We start from the raw sequence: 16,538 nt of genomic DNA on the forward strand, positions 1-16,538 counted from the left end.
TTAGTTGCCCTTGTTTGTGTTAGGTCAAATTTCTAAACTGTGAAGATGTGCTTTTGCTCAAACAGCACCCTGAAAAATTTAATTTCAGCCATATCGATTTATTCATTGCTTTCCTAGTGTCCTTTTGTTTAGTGATATTCATGTCTCCTAAATTATAATTTCTTCCAATAGCATTTCAAATAGCTTTGTTTCTTTTAACTTTAGGACCTATTGTTTGCTTAGTCTCATTGTCTTTTGAAATACCCCTTTTTAAAGATAAGTGGCAAAGCATCGCATTTTGATATCCTTTATTTTCAACACTGAATGTAATTGTCTGTCCTGTGACTCAACTACCATTGCTCCAGGAATTACCTTCTGTGCATTATTTAAGAGATGCACACAATGTTTTTAGTAATGTTCATCTATTCTATCAATTTCAAAGCAGATTAAAGCACAGTAAGATGGCACATAATTTTAAAAAATGTGTATCCTGAAAAAAGAAGAAAATTTTAAAACATTTTATTGACAAGTCTTAAACCCAATCATTTTTCTTGGGGGTGATTTAGAGCTACCAGTTGCTCCATGGCATAGTATTAAAACTGACAAATTTCCCCTAATTTGCTCCTTGGATGGTTCCAATTCCAGAGTCTACTTCCTTTAGGTCCAAATTCATAGAAGTTTTAAACCAGCTCCTCTCCGAAAGTTTTCACCCTTCACATAAAACAGCACATCAATTTACCAAAAAATGTCCAAATGCAAGTACTTGTATTTAGGGGCCATTAAAGACGATGAAGAAAGGTGGCATTCACAAAGCACAAGTTTAGTCCAGTGAAGCTCATGTGCCGTGCACCTTTTTGCAGTTCATGGAGAAAGGCCAGGTCCCCCAGAGGATATTTCAGAGCAACAAGCTGGTTTCTGAGATCACGTGAGAAAAAACCCCACACATTTCTCTGTTTTAATTACAACATACCCCTCCCAGCTTTTCAAATCCACGTGTCTGAAATGGGAACAACACAAACTCTGCCTTGTGCTCCTGCAGCCCGCTGCCTTCTGCGTTCCTTCCACCACCTCTGTGGAAAGGCAGGCAGAAGACGAAAGGATGAGCTTCACGTTGGGTACGCGGGTGTGGAAGAACGTGGGTTTTTGCTTTCCAGAGCAGGAGGTGTTCTCTCTAAAACCACAGAGGTGGGCGCGCTGTTAGGCCGCTCGCCGGGGCGGCGGGCGTGCAGGAGCCGCAGCGCGGCTCCCGAGGGTGGCGAGCAGAGCTCTGCGCTAGGGCACTCTGGTTAACGAGCTGAAAACATTATTAACCGTGCCAATACCAGCCTAACGGGAAATCTGTCTCTGCATATGTTGCATAATTTTAATATTATTGAATCAACGAGGAATTGTTTAATCAACAAACCCAGCAGGAAACCTTCAAATAGCAAGAGAAGAGACATGCACTTGTTTGCCCATTGATTTTGTGCATGCTCAAGCCTCTCAGGTTTCCTGTCCTGAATAGGGATTTCCAATTCTTGTTGGGCGACATCTTCAGTTTCTATCAGAGGAGTTTCTGTGGTCAGCTGGGGGGTAACAGTGTGTGTCTACATCCACCAATTCCACCTTCATGCTTCCCTTGTCACCAGCTGCATTACAGAAGCTGTTGCTTGGTCAACTTCAATCTCACTAATAATGACCACAACATCATTTGGACATGTATTTTCTGTCCAGGACTGAAGATTTTTTTCTGCATTGGAGTAGTTTCCTGACCCAGCTGTAACTGTTTTATAGGAAAGATTAAATCTGAAGGCATGAGACATGCTTGCATTCTCGCATGAGAAGAAAACTGTATTTTTAAATTCCTATAGACATTTATTGATTTATTTCTATGCTTAATGGTCCTGGCTTCAGCTGGGATGGAGTTGATTTTCTTCCTGGTAGTACAGTGCTGTGTTTTGGATTTAGTGTGAGAATAAAGTTGGTAACACACTGATGTTTTAGTTGTTGCTGAGTAGCGCTTATCGTAAGTCAAGGACTCTTCAGCTCCCCACGCTCTGCTGGTGAGGAGGTGCACCAGAAGCTGGGAGGGAGCATGGCCAGGACAGCTGACCCGAACTAGCCAAAGAAATATCCCTACCATATTCCGTACCATACAACATCATTCTTAGTATGTAAATGCTGGGGGTGGATTTGGCTGGGCAGTGGATTGCTGATGGGGCATTAGTCAGCCGGTGGCGAGCAACTGCATTGTGCATCATTTGTCTTTTCATGGGTTTTACGTCTCTCTCTTAAGAATTATTTTTAAATTACAATTTCAAATTAATTTTAAAATTACAATTATTATTATTTAAAAATTATTATTATATTTTATTTATTGAACTGTTCTTAACTCATGAGTTTTACTTTCTTGCTGATTCTCTTCCCCATCCCACTGGGAGAGGGGAGGAGTGAGTGAGCAGCTGTGTGGTGCTTAGTTGCTGGCTGGGGCTAAACCACAACATTAAGTCAAAGTATGGTCCGTACCCCTGAATGTTAAAATACTTCCTTTAAATACCTGGGTTTGTCCCCATTCTATCCCTTTATTGGGCAGTGATCCTTTTTTGTTATATGCACTGGACACGTGAAGTGCCCTGAAACCGCAGTCAATGGCCTGGCTTGTGTATCTTATTGTCTCATCTTTGCTTTCTAGAAAGTCAAGTGTAATCTGTAAACTCTTCACAGCCAAGACATGGTCTGACATCTACACCCAGAATCCCATGAGCTTTGAGACACCTTGGAGTCCAGAGACAAAACATTTATAATTCATAAAATTACAAAAACCTTACACGTTCTCCACCAAAAGCTTGAAATTAGGAATGAACATGTTGTTCACCCTTTTAATAATACCTGGTTCAACAGACAAGGCAACACATCCGGATGACACCCGAGTTCAGATCAGGTGCTGGCACGTTTCCAGGACGATCAGTAGCAACCTGTCTGAACCCTGAAAGGAGACAATACACTGTAGGAGATGGACTAAATCAGAGATTTGCTTTTGATACAGCCATATAACATCATGATAAGACTTTTCTTTCTCAGTTCTTATATGCAGGATTATGTACTCCTCATTGCTGCATATTTTGTTAAAACCCACCAACTTGGTTTGACTCCAGAGGGAGTTTTGCTTTTAGAAAGAGGCTTGCACAAATTGAGACACCAAAATTAATTTCTAGGAACAACCAATGAGTTTCTATTAGTTCTAGTATGTCACACTGCCTTTTTGCCTCTGCTTCTTTTAAGAATGAAGAATAAATGTTCTTAAACAATTATCTTAAACTAAACAAATGGAAAGAAATGTAGAAAGTGTTGTTATGGGGACACGACTAAAATTCTGTAAATGAGTTGTATGCTGTAACTGACTTGTACTCACCCTTGTATATTCTTCTGAAATATGCTAAATCAGTTTTTGAGACTTCTGCAGTGTGCAATGTATTCATCTTTATTCCACATAACATTCAGATGCAATGTTGGAGATTTAAAAAAAAAATTAATTTTATTTAGTTTTTCTGTATATCTCTGTTCAGAGGAGAGTTCCTAACATTAAAAAAAGTAATAATTGATAAGTTTAACTGATTGGCAGCTGGCATAAACTTTGAACTAAGTTACATTGAGTAATGCTGATAGACAGGTTGCAAATACCATATAGTTACTAAAAGGAACTAAAACTTCTAATGCTAAAATTATGATGGATTCCTTAAAAGACAAGGTCCATCTACACACTTATGTAAACAGCTCTTTCAATCTATTAAATATGAGAAATTATTTTAAGACTGTTTTGTAAATCCTTTTAGTTAAGACAAATAAAAATAGAGTACAAATTAAACACACAGTCTGATTCTTCAAACCTGATGGACAAGTCCTCCTTGGCCTTCAGAGGAGTTCCTTCCTGGCTGTACTTTCTGGATAACTTCCGCAAATGTTTCGTAACTTTATTTTAATTCCTAGTCAGTCGTTGAATTTGATTTTTTTTACTACAGACACAAAGATCATTTAAAAATAAGCGTATCTGTTTTCTTTTTTCCTCTGAACTTGACACCAAAGCTTTTGCTAAAAAAAAAAAATTTGAAATCCCATTTTTAGTAACTTGCTGCCAAAAGAAGACACTGCTGATTGCACGGACCCAGACACAAATGAGCAATGAGGAATTAAACTTCTAGATACATTAAAGCTAAATGGATTAATTTTTCCAAAAGAAAACCAAACAGCTTGTCGGAAGCAAGTAATTAGTAAACAAAAGAAACCACAAAAGCAATAAAAACCATCATAAGCCTATTAACATTACACAGAATAAAAAGTTAAAGAATAATCTCCATTCCAAAGTAAACATAAAATATCAACAGCAAGTAAAAGGCACCCTTGCATTAAAGCCAGAGCTGCAACAAAGCACACTTTGGGTAAACACACACACACTTCTGTGACTCAGAAGTGCTTTGCTCGTTAGTGTCCTTTTTCTTTTATTATTTGGTGATGCGAAGCTGGCTGCCATGCTTTGATGCCAGCCCCACTGTTCCACTTTTGCTCCCATTAGCTACATCCTAGTCATAGCTCCCATTACCAGAAGCAGCAAGCAACTTCCAAACGCACAAAATAAGCCAGCTATCTAATTTCTTGTTGCCCGCAGAGCAGTGCATGAGTTCAGTTTGAGGGAGGGAGGCTGAGGCATTTACTGCATTGTATTTCATTTGGATTGTTTCCTGGGGGGAAAGGAATCCTTGATGGTCACTGGTGCCTGATCTAGACAGTCTCAGGTCATCCACACAGGCATGCTCTTGTTCTGGTGGGTGACCCTGGGTGCCTGTCCACAGATGACAGGAATACAAGCATTTTCTCTTTAACACAATTTAAATTAAAGCTCTGAGTAAAGGCTGTGAAGGGAAGAGCTGCTTTGCTAGCTTCCCACTCTATCTTCCTAGGAGAGACCACTGCACCGAGGCTCTGTGTGGTAGGACTCTTCAGCACAAGCCTGCCTGATGGCTACCAACATACCAAATACTTTCTCTGTAGTTTCAGTACTCTTTAGGTGGGATCTTTATGGTTTCCTAATGCAGTCTCTCCTGTCCCTCCTCTGAGTGAGGGCTGCTCTGATGTCTATCTATCATGGAAGGCTCTGCTCTTCTCAAGACTCCCTCCCAACAAAACCCAAAGAAATTACAACAAAACACCTCCTGTTGAGCTTATATAGAACTTTGAAAATAATATACCTAATGTCATGCTTAAAAGGGATGGATACTTCCCTCACAGAGTGGTGAGATTTCTTGGTTTTCTTGAGACATTTCCCTAGTCCACCTTCTGAGTCTGTTTTCAGAAACCTGTCTTGAAAGGTTAAGCTTTCACCCCAGCCAAGCCAAGTCAGAGACATCTGAGAGGGGGAAAGAGGAAGAATCTAGAGAGCTTGACAGATAAGTCTATCTCCTATATAGAGTGGCCAACCAGGAAGACTGATCTGGACCTGGACTGCTGGCTCCTAAGGTCGTAAGAAAGAAAAAAAGTGTAACGTGTGCACCTGTGTATACATAGATGCACACTGTGTTATAGCTAAAAAATGTTCATCTATAATTGCTAAATGGCTCTTTTTGATCTGTTCCTTGTTTTACTGTTTAAGATCCTATGTCCAACTTTGCATTTTGGAGTAATAAACATTTATATTTACTTTTTCATCGTACTTACTAATCCTCCAACACTTGCTTATTATAACCTTGAATTCCTGAGATACTGCAGCATTCCCTGTCACAACCTTTAGAAAGATAAAACAACTATTTGTTACACATTCACCTTTTGCAATACAATTAAAGCAAAATAGTTATGACTCAAATTGTAGCCACTATTGTTTATAACAGAATGAGGAATATTGCTTCTCATTTATAATATTTGTTAAAGAGGTCTGAGAGACTCAATGCACATTCATTGATCAATGTACAACTTTTAAGGCCTGTATAAACAGTCTGGTATTTCCAGTTTACTATTATCATCAGGAAGGTAGACAAACCAGACATCCACACAGGATCTGGTGGAATCATCCACCAGGAACTAGCACATGAGCAGTTCACAGTAACGAGGGTATGAACCATATGAATTTTCCTTTTTGATTTAGGATAACTTGATTTGCATGGATTGTGCTAGTGATTTTGCCTTTCGGACCTCTGTCCTTGCCAGAGAAAGAGAACTGCTGTGTTAGTGGCTAACTGAGATGATGTCCACTCTTCCAACAGGATATGATGTTCCCGTGATGTTGCTGCCAGTGGCCACTATTAAATCCTGCGTATCCGGTATGCTACAGCACAGGGTCAGTCCCCACAGAGGAGTAAACAACAGTATTCTCTGGAACAAGAGTACTTCCGTGTGGAAGTCGAAAGTGGTAACAGTTCTGTAAACCAAACTGATTGCACTAGAACAATATAAAATTATTGCATTAGAAACGGGGTCAATTACATTTTAACTATAGTAAAAAAAAAAGGCATTTTTGATTCAGTTGTTATGTAAACAGGACAGACAAACTCCCCTAAATAACAGCATTTATAGTAAAAGAACAATAGACTGCTTTAAAAAGGACTTTTCCCAGCTTGCTTCCACACTTCTTTGGCTCCTTTAATGCTTTCTCTTTTCACACACTTCCAGTAACCTTGAATGCCTTGCTGTTGTGGTACCTGTTAATAAAGTTAAATTATGTTTAGCATTTACACAAAAAAGACTCTTATTCACAGACGATGTAAATGTAATATGTAATATATAATGCAGTGCTGCTGCTTCCATAGTTCACATGCATAATAACAAGTTCTTGGTGGCAGCACTCTTCCTAGATTCATAAACATTAAGGAATATTCAGTTTAAAATATAACTTATTTCTGTTCACTATCTCTACGTGTGTTTCTACAAGCATTAACAAGATAGTTGTAAGCAGTCATCTGTGGTATTTTTAAAAAAATGATGCCAGCTTGTTACCCTCAAACCTCGATGAATTCGGTTCCTCAGGACTCCAAGAAACTCGCCGTGACTGAGGCAGTCATCTCCATCTAGATCAAAAATCTTGAAGATGGTATCCAAAACATTATCCGAGAGCTCTTGTCCTGTTGCTACCTTCACTGCTCTCTTGAACTCAGCTAGTAAAGACATAATGTTACATTATAGGTGACTCTGAACTTGTAAAGAAATTGGAAAGCACATAAATAGCAGGATTCTGTACAATTTCCAATGTCTCATGGATATCCTAACAAGAATTTGGGATGTATGAACCAGTTAACTGTTAGGAGGCCTCAGTTCATGTGTTCTTGAGCTTGCTTCTTCTTTCATAACACTATTAATTGTATGATAAGCTTCTGAAATGCACTACTTAGCAGTAAAAGGGATAATTTTTGCTAGAAATAGTTGCATGCTGAAAAATTATGTACTTTTGGCTGACACCTGTGCATATGGATGATAAGTGTTTGCCTTGCTGTGGTCTCATAAAAAATACTACTATTTTATCTCAAACCAGTTTCGTGCCAATTCATTCTGCAAGAAAACTCTTCTTATCAGAGAACAGTATTTTATGATATGCTACACGTCAACCAACAATCCCCTCAGCAACTCTACAGAAACACAGACCACCATATACTCAACACATTGTTTACAGCACATGGATTTATATACCTGTAGTTCTGTTTTTTAAAGAAGTAGGCTGCCTTCTTTTAAATGATGACTGAAGAGTTTATGAAGATTTATGGCAGAAAAAGCTGTCATACCTCTCTGGAGACCTACTTTCCTCTTCAGCTTTTTGGCTTTCTCTCTTTACACTACCATGGGCATTACAGTAATACCTACTACCCCCACTTTTGGTCTTGTGGTGTAAAGAAGTTGGAGTTTTGACTCAAGGAAGATGAGGAAATGTGGGGTTGCCATAAAACAGCAGATACTAAGAGTGAAATGATTATTGTCTATTATAGCAAGCACAATCACAACACATGAATTGGATGCATTTTTGAAGGCATTGTGGAAATGTGAATTTCAAGCAGGGACTGGAGGTTATTAAAGTATAGCAATACTGTAGATTATTACAGCAAGTTGTCCAACTATATATAGTATATATTACTATATAAATACAGTAATAACATGGCTCTGCTTTCATAAACAAGTGCTGTTTATAAATAGTGCTATAAATATGATTAGTCCTGAAGATTACAAGAGGAAAGGGCACTCCTGACTTAGTTCTCACCTTTGAATAATTCCTGTATAAATCCACTTGATTAATTTATAGTTGGTTTAAATATAATTAAGTTGAAAATCCTTCTGTAAAAGGATATAGCATGATTTGAAAAGGACATGAAATACGGGATGCTTACAATAGAGTCTTAAGTTTGTCTTTAAAAAGGTGTTAACTGTTTCAGCTCTTGAAGCTAAATATAAATCTAGAGATGGCACCGCACTTTTTTGAACAGAACATGAAAGAAAAGGAAAAAGATCTTCCAAAATGGTGGAGCATAATATTCTTAAAGTGCCACCTCATCATAGAGAAAAGATGAGCTGCTAATTTAGAAGGAAAAAAAGTCTAGAATAAAAGGAAGGACTAAAGGACTGTCTTATTTTTAGATAAATATTCATATGCGTGTGAATACACACATGTAGACAAATGCAAACAGCAAGACAAAGAACTTAGTGAGATTCAGGAAAGGACTGGACATGTAACATCTGGAAGTGACCTCAGGAGCTGACTGTTCTTGATCACAGTGTGGTTCAGTGCATAAACAGAGTCACAACTGCCTGTTGGTTAGGAATGAGTTCTTACAAGGAAACACTACCAGAGTCAACACCAACTGCTGGCCTCATCATCCTTTGGCACTTAAAAATGGGATACTTAATAGAGAAGTGAGCTAAACTCTCATATCTTGCTTATGACTACTATTTCACCATTAATTCATCCTCTTTCGTCTCTACTCTTTGTACACCTTGTGCAAATAAAATCTGTCTCCCCCCCAGAAGAAAGATGTTGTCAAACCAGACAGAGGAGGGCCACGAACCCAGCTGGGAACTAGAGCACATGATGGAAGAAGAGAAGCTGAGGGAGCTGGGGGGAACAGAAGTAAAGGGGGGGATCTTTCTGCAGCCTTCAACTGCATTAGAGAAGAGAGCACCATATTTTTCTCAAAGACGCATAGTGGTAAGACACGATCATTGTAAGTTGCAGCAAGGGTTTGACACAGAAAAGTCTTTATGATCAGAGCGGTTAAGCACTAGAACAGCTGCCCAGAGAGGCTGGGGAAACGAAACTCTTCCTGAAGGCTGGACTAACTAGTGATGAAAGTCACAAGTTGTAACTCCTCTGGTTTTGACCTTCTTTGGTTCAAACCCCATCCAAATATTTCTTTCTCAAGAATATTGAATTATCTTCCTGTCTTGTCAGATCTCTCTCACCTTTTTCACATGAGCCCATCAAATATTTATTTCAATCAATGTTAATATCTCATCAAATTTCCTTAGGAACTTCTTACGTTGCTATTTTCAAATGACTTATGAGAGCTGTTCTTTAAGTATAACAAGTAACAACCCCAGGATTATAACAAAAAGCATTTGTATGTCCATGAAACTTTTGTTGCATTACTCCTCTTTCTACTATATGGGAAGGAAACAAATTCCCTCCTCCAAATCTTTATTTTAAAAAACACTTCACTACATGGCTTGTTTTTCATAGCCATGACTGTATAACACTACATAAGCACATGGAGAAGGCAGTATGGGGGGATTAAAACAGAGGAAGATGCTGCAGACCTTACAGAAGAAGAGATTTCTATTGTTTAATTTCCTCAGAAAACTAGTTTCACTATGAGGAAAAAGCATTATTATCACGAACTTCTATTAAAGCATGTATTGTTTCAATAAATTCTTCCTAATCTAGAATTTAGATTGGACTGAGAGCAGCTCTGTAGAGAAGGACTTGGGGGTACTGGTGGATGAAAAACAGGGTATGAGCCAGCAACGTGTGCTCGCAGCCCAGAAAGCCAACCATATCCTGGGCTGTATCAAAAGAAGTTTGGCCAGCAGGTCGAGGTGGGGGATTCTCCCCCTCTGCTCCACTCTGGTGAGACCCAACCTGGAGTACTGCATCCAGCTCTGGGGCCCCCAGCATAAGGAGGACATGGACGCATTAGAACGGGCCTAGAGGAGGGCCACAAAAATTATCTGAGGGATGGAACACTTCTCCAGTGAAGAAAGGCTAGGATAGTTGGAGTTGTTCAGCTAGGAGAGGAGAAGGCTCCGGGCAGACCTTATTGCAGCCTTTCAATATATAAAGGGGGCTTGTAAGAAAGATAGAGACTTTTTACCAAAGACTGTAGTGACAGGACAAGGCAAAATGGTTTCAAACTGGAAGAGAGCAGAGGAGTTAGACTGGACATAAGACAGAAACTTTTTACAATGAGGGTAGTGAGGCACTGGAACAGGTTGCCCAGAGAAGCTGTGGATGCCCCATCATTAGAAGTATTCAAGATCAGGTTGGATGGGGCTTTGAGCGACCTGATCCAGTGAAAGATTTCCCTGCCCATGGAAGCAGGCTTGGAACTAGATGATCTTTAAAGGTCCCTTCCAACCCAAACCATTCTATGATTCCATGGTTTAGTCTGCTGTGAGCAGTCCAGCATATATCGAAGCATTTTGGGAACTTTATATTATTATTTTGTCATTAAATATAATTAATTCAGAATACAGAGCAGTATATTATTTTTGTACTTCACAGTGCTACTTTGGGATACCTTATTTATATTAATTCTGTTAAAAAAAATGCATTTTTTCTTTTGTAAAAAGATACATACAAAAGGTGTGCAGCACTTACCCCGTTTAACAGGACGATTTGCTACAGTAAACATCTGCATGGCAATCGAAAAGTCTTCCAGGTTATTTGTAAACTTGCAAAAAGTCTTGAATTCTTCCAAACTGATATTCTAGAGTATCACAGAGTTCAGATGATATATAATGATTAATACGTTCAAACCCCAGTAAATCTATTTCATTAAATCTGGTGGGACCTAGTGTTTAGGTGCGACTGCCTACTCATTGTCAATATTTGCATTTCTCAGTTGGTAAATTGTTACTGTTCTTATCTGCATAAATTTCAAGGGCTGCAATAAGTCACTTGGAAAGTATTTAAGTTATTAGGTACTTGTATTCAAATGAAAACCTGTACGTACAACTGAGGAAGTGAAACAAAGCATGTTCTGTGTACCAACCTCTCCTGCCTCAATTCTGTCTTTCACATTCTGCCAGTAAATTTCATTGTTTTCCTCATCAGTGAAGTACAGTAACCATTCTGCAAAGTCTTCTTTCCTCATGACGTTCAAACCCTTTGAAAACTTTATGAATTCCATCTCTTGGACTTCTGTTTGCAGATTTTCCATGAATCTAAGTGTAAACAGATATTATCTGACAGTTGATATTTGCATCACTGTATCGCTACTACTACCTTAGCTACTAAATGCAGTAGATACTAACTTTTAATCACAGATACTATCAACATCATTGTTTATAATGTCACTGGTTTAATTTTACCTGTGCATGCCCATTTGTTCCCACGGCTGCATTTCAGTAATGACACCAGTAGGGTGCTCCCTAAGTCTGCATAGATGGCGGCTGCTAAAATAATTTACAGATACACTTGGCATCTAGATTTTACTAATGTTAAAAATGTGCAGATAGTGAGATAAAATAATTGGTAAGGCAGTATTGTGATGAATGAAAAGGAGATGGTAACTAAAGGCCTGACACATGATTTATGAAATTTCATGTTAATAAGAGAGGAATGACAAGGTTGGAAAGTGCCTAGAAAGATGAGGTCCTAATAATCACGAAGGTGAAACAGAAGAGGAAACCTGAAATCATCACTGCAGAAAAAGATGACTGAAAGCCTCAAAGATTCTAACTGCAAAGAGAGGTCTGGCAAATCAGTTCTGCGCTCACTAGAGGGTGGATTAGAGAGGATTACAACTGACACGTACAGAGTTCGGAAGAGCACAGAAAATGATGTTGCAGCTGTTTGGGAAGGTAAGAAGAGCTGTTTGAAAAAGGAAGGGGTGAACATCAAGGGGTTTAGGAGACACCCATTCCTTTAGGAAGAAAAAAATAAAATGGCACAAAATGCAAGCAACTGCCTGCAGGTACAGTGGTAGAACGGTAAGGAGAGTTGTAGCTTTGTTTCCCCAGTTTGGTCTACGTTGCCATTATAATTTCTTTTGGCTAACATTAATTTTGAGAAAGCTAAAGACAATACTGTGTGATCCATTAGGTAATCTCCACTTCAGAAATGAGGCAATCAAAAAACAAGTGATAATTTCAAAATATAAATGAAGACTAAAACCACAGCGATGCTTGCCAAAATGCCTTTAGTACTTTGAAAGAACCCTGCTTTATTAAGTTGCAAAGATTACTGACAGGAGAGAATGAAATACTCCTATATTAGGACAAAGCAATTAGTTGGAGAAGAGGACAGCTAAGGGTCTATGTAGCAAATATCAGCAGAGGCTCATTTGCTCATCAGTGTTTGCATGGCCTCAGTGGGTTTGAATACTTTCCCCTGAAATTACAGCAGTTTAGTCCGCACAGCTATCTTTAGTTCTTTAATGAGATCACTTGGACAATTAGTAGCTCGAAGCTCTGTGAAGTCTATAAGGGGTTAGCTGAAGACTGCTGTTAGAGCATAAGTGCTCTCTTGTATTTTTTCCTCTAATAATTAGAGCTGCACATGCAAATAAAAGGCCAACAAATGCTTCGTGGCTCAAGACATGCAGGTAAATGAAAGCCTGACGGTGGAGGTGATTTTAGGTTTCAGGCTAGAGTTTTATTAGGGTAATATTGAGGAGGGGTATGATATGCTCTCACATTTTATATGGGCATTTTTCTGGCCCAGTAAAGGGGGTTACAAGGCTTCCACAGTATAGTCAAACACTGAGGTATATTCCTCCATAGTCTACCTTAAGACCTGGCTCATTTTCAAGTCCCCCGACTCCCCCTCTCACAAGGGGATGAAACACCAAAGGATCTGTTTGTGCCACCAGCGTGAAGGAGGGGCCCCTTGTCTTACAGACCAGCGAGAGCTGACTTGCACAGCTTGCAAACCACTCTTCAGTTTTCAGACGCAGTTCCTGTCATGGTAACGTGAGGGGCGACTGCTGGCTCTGGCCAGCCCGGCAGCCAGCGTGGGCTGGCAGAAGCAGCCCTGCCACAACCCCGCCAGAGTCCCCTCACATCCAGGGCAGGGAGGCCGAGCTGTGGGGGGGGGAGGATGTCGTGGTCCAGGCACGTTCACCAGGCACGGAGTCTGTCCAGCAGAGGCTGACTAGGGCCATCTGTCTGCGTTTTGGGAGTGGCCATCAAAAGCAAGGAGGAGATGGTATCTGGGATGTGTGGCTTGCGCCTGGCTGGAAGTCACAGCAGAGACCATAAGGGACAGTAACTGCACCTCTAACTGTCATTTCCAACCCATATAATGTCTGGTCTGGGGGAGGACAAGCTGCTGAAAATGAGCTCACTTACAGAAATATACCTAAACCAAGGATGTAGGGAAACAAGACACCATGTGTTTTATCCTCTTGGCTTTTATTCTATGAAAGGTGGACGCATTTTGCAACAGACTTGAGGTCTGTTATTGAAAGTATGAGTTATTTACCTTGGGGAGCTAACTCTCAGTCATTTGCTTCACTGGTCAGTAGCCACAGGTGATGACAAACTACATATTCATCCATCTTTTCTAAACATCGTACTTTCTTAAGCAGAAAACCCTTAGCGATCTGCCTTCTAGCCATACCCAATAAAGGCAGGACAGCTGAAAGACCAAGCATTTCTGTGTACTGAGGAGAGAGTGCATGCCCCATCTAGCCACACACATCAGCCAGCTGAAAGGTGCAGCAAAGCCAAAGAAGAAGGTGAAGGGTTTGTCTGTGGCATTTTTGATGTGTTCTTGCTTCTGCACCCTCTTCTAGTCAGACACCTTATAAAGTGAAATTCCTCCAGACTCATTTTTTTTATTGGTTTTCCCATGGGTTTTCCACTGCCTTTTCTCAGGCCTGGGTTTTTGCCCTCTCCAGTTCTGGGGCAAGGACACTGCACCCTTCCTGTGGCACAAGAGCCATGCATCTTGCTGCACTATGCAGATTAGGAAGGGTTGTGGGAATCACTTATTTAGGTACAAAACCCCCAGATATTTAATTTCAACCTGTAGGCTTGCTCCTGGCAAGCCAGAGTGGGAAGATTTCCTGCCATACCAAATGCTACTTGGAGCAGCAGTTGAATTGTGCAATTTAAAATGTATATGTGATAGTCCCCCATATTATAAAAATTAAAATACTATGAATCATCGCATCAGCATTCTAGGTCACTCTTATTCCCAGATGTGAGAGTTAAAAATCCTAATGAGTTTTTTTTTAAACGAAAGTTATTAAAAGTTATTAAAAATAACTTTCTGGGTAAGAAGTAAAACTTGATACTTAAGTGCCAAGACACCGCTAGGGATACTTGCTTTAGAATCTTCTGGATCACGGTGCGATGAGTTTCAGCTGCAAATTCCTTAAAAATTTCTCCAGATATTAGGAAAAACAAGCATAGGAATGAAATTCCTGCTCTCTCAAAGTCTGTGGGAGTTTGGCTGGGGACTTTGAAGGGAGCCAGAATTCAACTGCGGGAACAGGACTCTGATTGCAGATGTGCTCTACAATTCAAAAATAATTAGACTGGGAATACTCTTATGCTGTAGTAGCTTGAAAATAAAAACAAGCCTTAATTTTCCAAATAACAAAAAGGAAAGGTAAATCATAAATTTATAAGATGGAGAAAAGGCTGGGAACAGACCGTACCTTCTTTAAGATAGTCTGTTTTATCCACAGTCTCTAAAACACCCACGTTGAAGGCCAATGGCCAAATTTGTTATCGTGTTACAACAGCATCCAGAAACCTTATCAGGATTTATCCTTCATTTTGTAATGTGCTCTACTATAGAAAGAGGGAGTCTCTCATGACTTTTTGGCAACTCAGTTTTAATAGAAGTGAAAATGTAATAAAATTAGGGAGACCTCAGGAATGCAGCTATTCCCCCTCTGACCTGAAATGTTGCAATGAAGTGCTTGCGTTGTATTCCTTATGGCACACAAAGTAGCAGAATGAAACACAGTTAGTTAGGCAAAGTTTTCCTTCCTTTAACTCTTGACCTGAACTGAAAGTCTGTGCAGAGCTTTAACACTCTAATACAGAACTGACCAGTTCTTGTTGCACTCATTTATAGGAAGAAAAATTAACAACAAAGATAGTGGTGAATATACGACCCCAGAATTTGTCCTCTGCTTTGGCTCCCCTTTGGACACTGAAGTCCTTTAGAAGACTTAATAACCCTCTCTGCACCAAAAGACTGCAAATCAGCTGCAAGGTTGCCTTTTTGCAATCAAAACAGAATACAGAAAATCTAATAAAGGCTTGACCATTAACCTTTAGAGAACATTTAGATCTATGCTTGTAAGTTCAGTTTTGCAAGCAGTAAGACAGTTAATCAATCTCACCATTTTCAGAACTACAGGCAAACCCTCTTTGATTTACCGTCCTCAGTGTTTCCAAACCAAACAAAAAAATCTTACTCACTCTCATTTATAAGCATTAACCAAGCTATTCCTTTGTTAAGTATATAAAGAAACAGAGATTCTTCTCAACATCATTACTAAACATTTGGGAACTACTCAGATTCAGTTATGATAGGAATATACAAACATGAAGTCAGATTTTGTTTCCGTCTCCACTTCCTCACTGTCTGATCCTGCTTGCACGAGATGTAATCTCTACGTGTGTTAGGGCTCTGTATACATATACGCACACATAGGTACAAGTGTAGGTAGAGAGGCAAATATTCTATTTCTGCAAAGCACTTCCAAATCCCTAGATGAAAATCACTGTAAATGTACAAGCTACAGTCACAGCAAAAGCACTACCGGCTGACGGTGGTACCTGAAAGAGATTCTGCATCCAGGCATTGGCACAAGCACAGAACAGCACCAGACAAATGTCAGCGCTAGCAGGGTGGTTCAGCCTGGATCATTCTGGTTTCTTAAATGAAAGGCTTCAAAGGAAAGGTACCATGGAATTCAAAATACTGAAGGAAAGAAACAGGACAGGTAGGGAAAAGGCATGTTTTGTGTGCGGTTATACAATTTGTGACCTTTAAGCTAAAGCAGAATATAAAAAAGAAACCAAGATTAAAGAATATTTCTGGTGCAAAATTCTATTAACTGATGAGAAGTTTGTTTAGCCATACTGGGAAGTACTTTTTTTGTAAGCCATCCCAGGAAAAAAATACAATAATCGGAAAGTTTTTTGAATATTCTTTCCATACTCCCTGTACTTTTTTTTTTTTTTTTCCTTCAAGGAGATTGTGAGAGATTTAAGCTTGCTTAGGGACAGATTACAGAAAAAAAAAAATCATAGCAGTTGTAAACCGTTTAGGGAGTGAATTACTGTCTCCTCTTTATTTGGGATTAGACATACTTAAACAAGATCAGTAATGGACTTTTTTCAGGGAAAAAAAACAGTGGCTGTCAAGAAGA

The 16,538-nt window shown here is 39.5% G+C and overlaps 1 protein-coding gene across 1 annotated transcript in view; it reads right to left on the reverse strand.

Moving 5' to 3' along the window:
- Positions 1-272: 272 nt before the first annotated feature.
- The window catches only part of MICU2 (mitochondrial calcium uptake 2), a 152,713-nt gene continuing 136,447 nt past the window's right edge, over positions 273-16,538 (reverse strand). Inside the window, exons 9-12 of the mRNA XM_042793258.1 lie at positions 11,193-11,364; positions 10,799-10,907; positions 6,940-7,097; positions 273-6,644 (exon numbers count right to left, since the gene is read on the reverse strand). Coding sequence (XP_042649192.1) covers positions 6,540-6,644; positions 6,940-7,097; positions 10,799-10,907; positions 11,193-11,364 — 544 coding nt within the window. The 3' untranslated portion in view covers positions 273-6,539. The remainder of the gene's footprint in view (positions 6,645-6,939; positions 7,098-10,798; positions 10,908-11,192; positions 11,365-16,538) is intronic.

Source organism: Tyto alba, unplaced genomic scaffold (assembly GCF_018691265.1).
Source record: "Tyto alba isolate M040663 unplaced genomic scaffold, T.alba_DEE_v4.0 Super-Scaffold_2, whole genome shotgun sequence".
Classification (NCBI taxonomy): domain Eukaryota; kingdom Metazoa; phylum Chordata; class Aves; order Strigiformes; family Tytonidae; genus Tyto; species Tyto alba.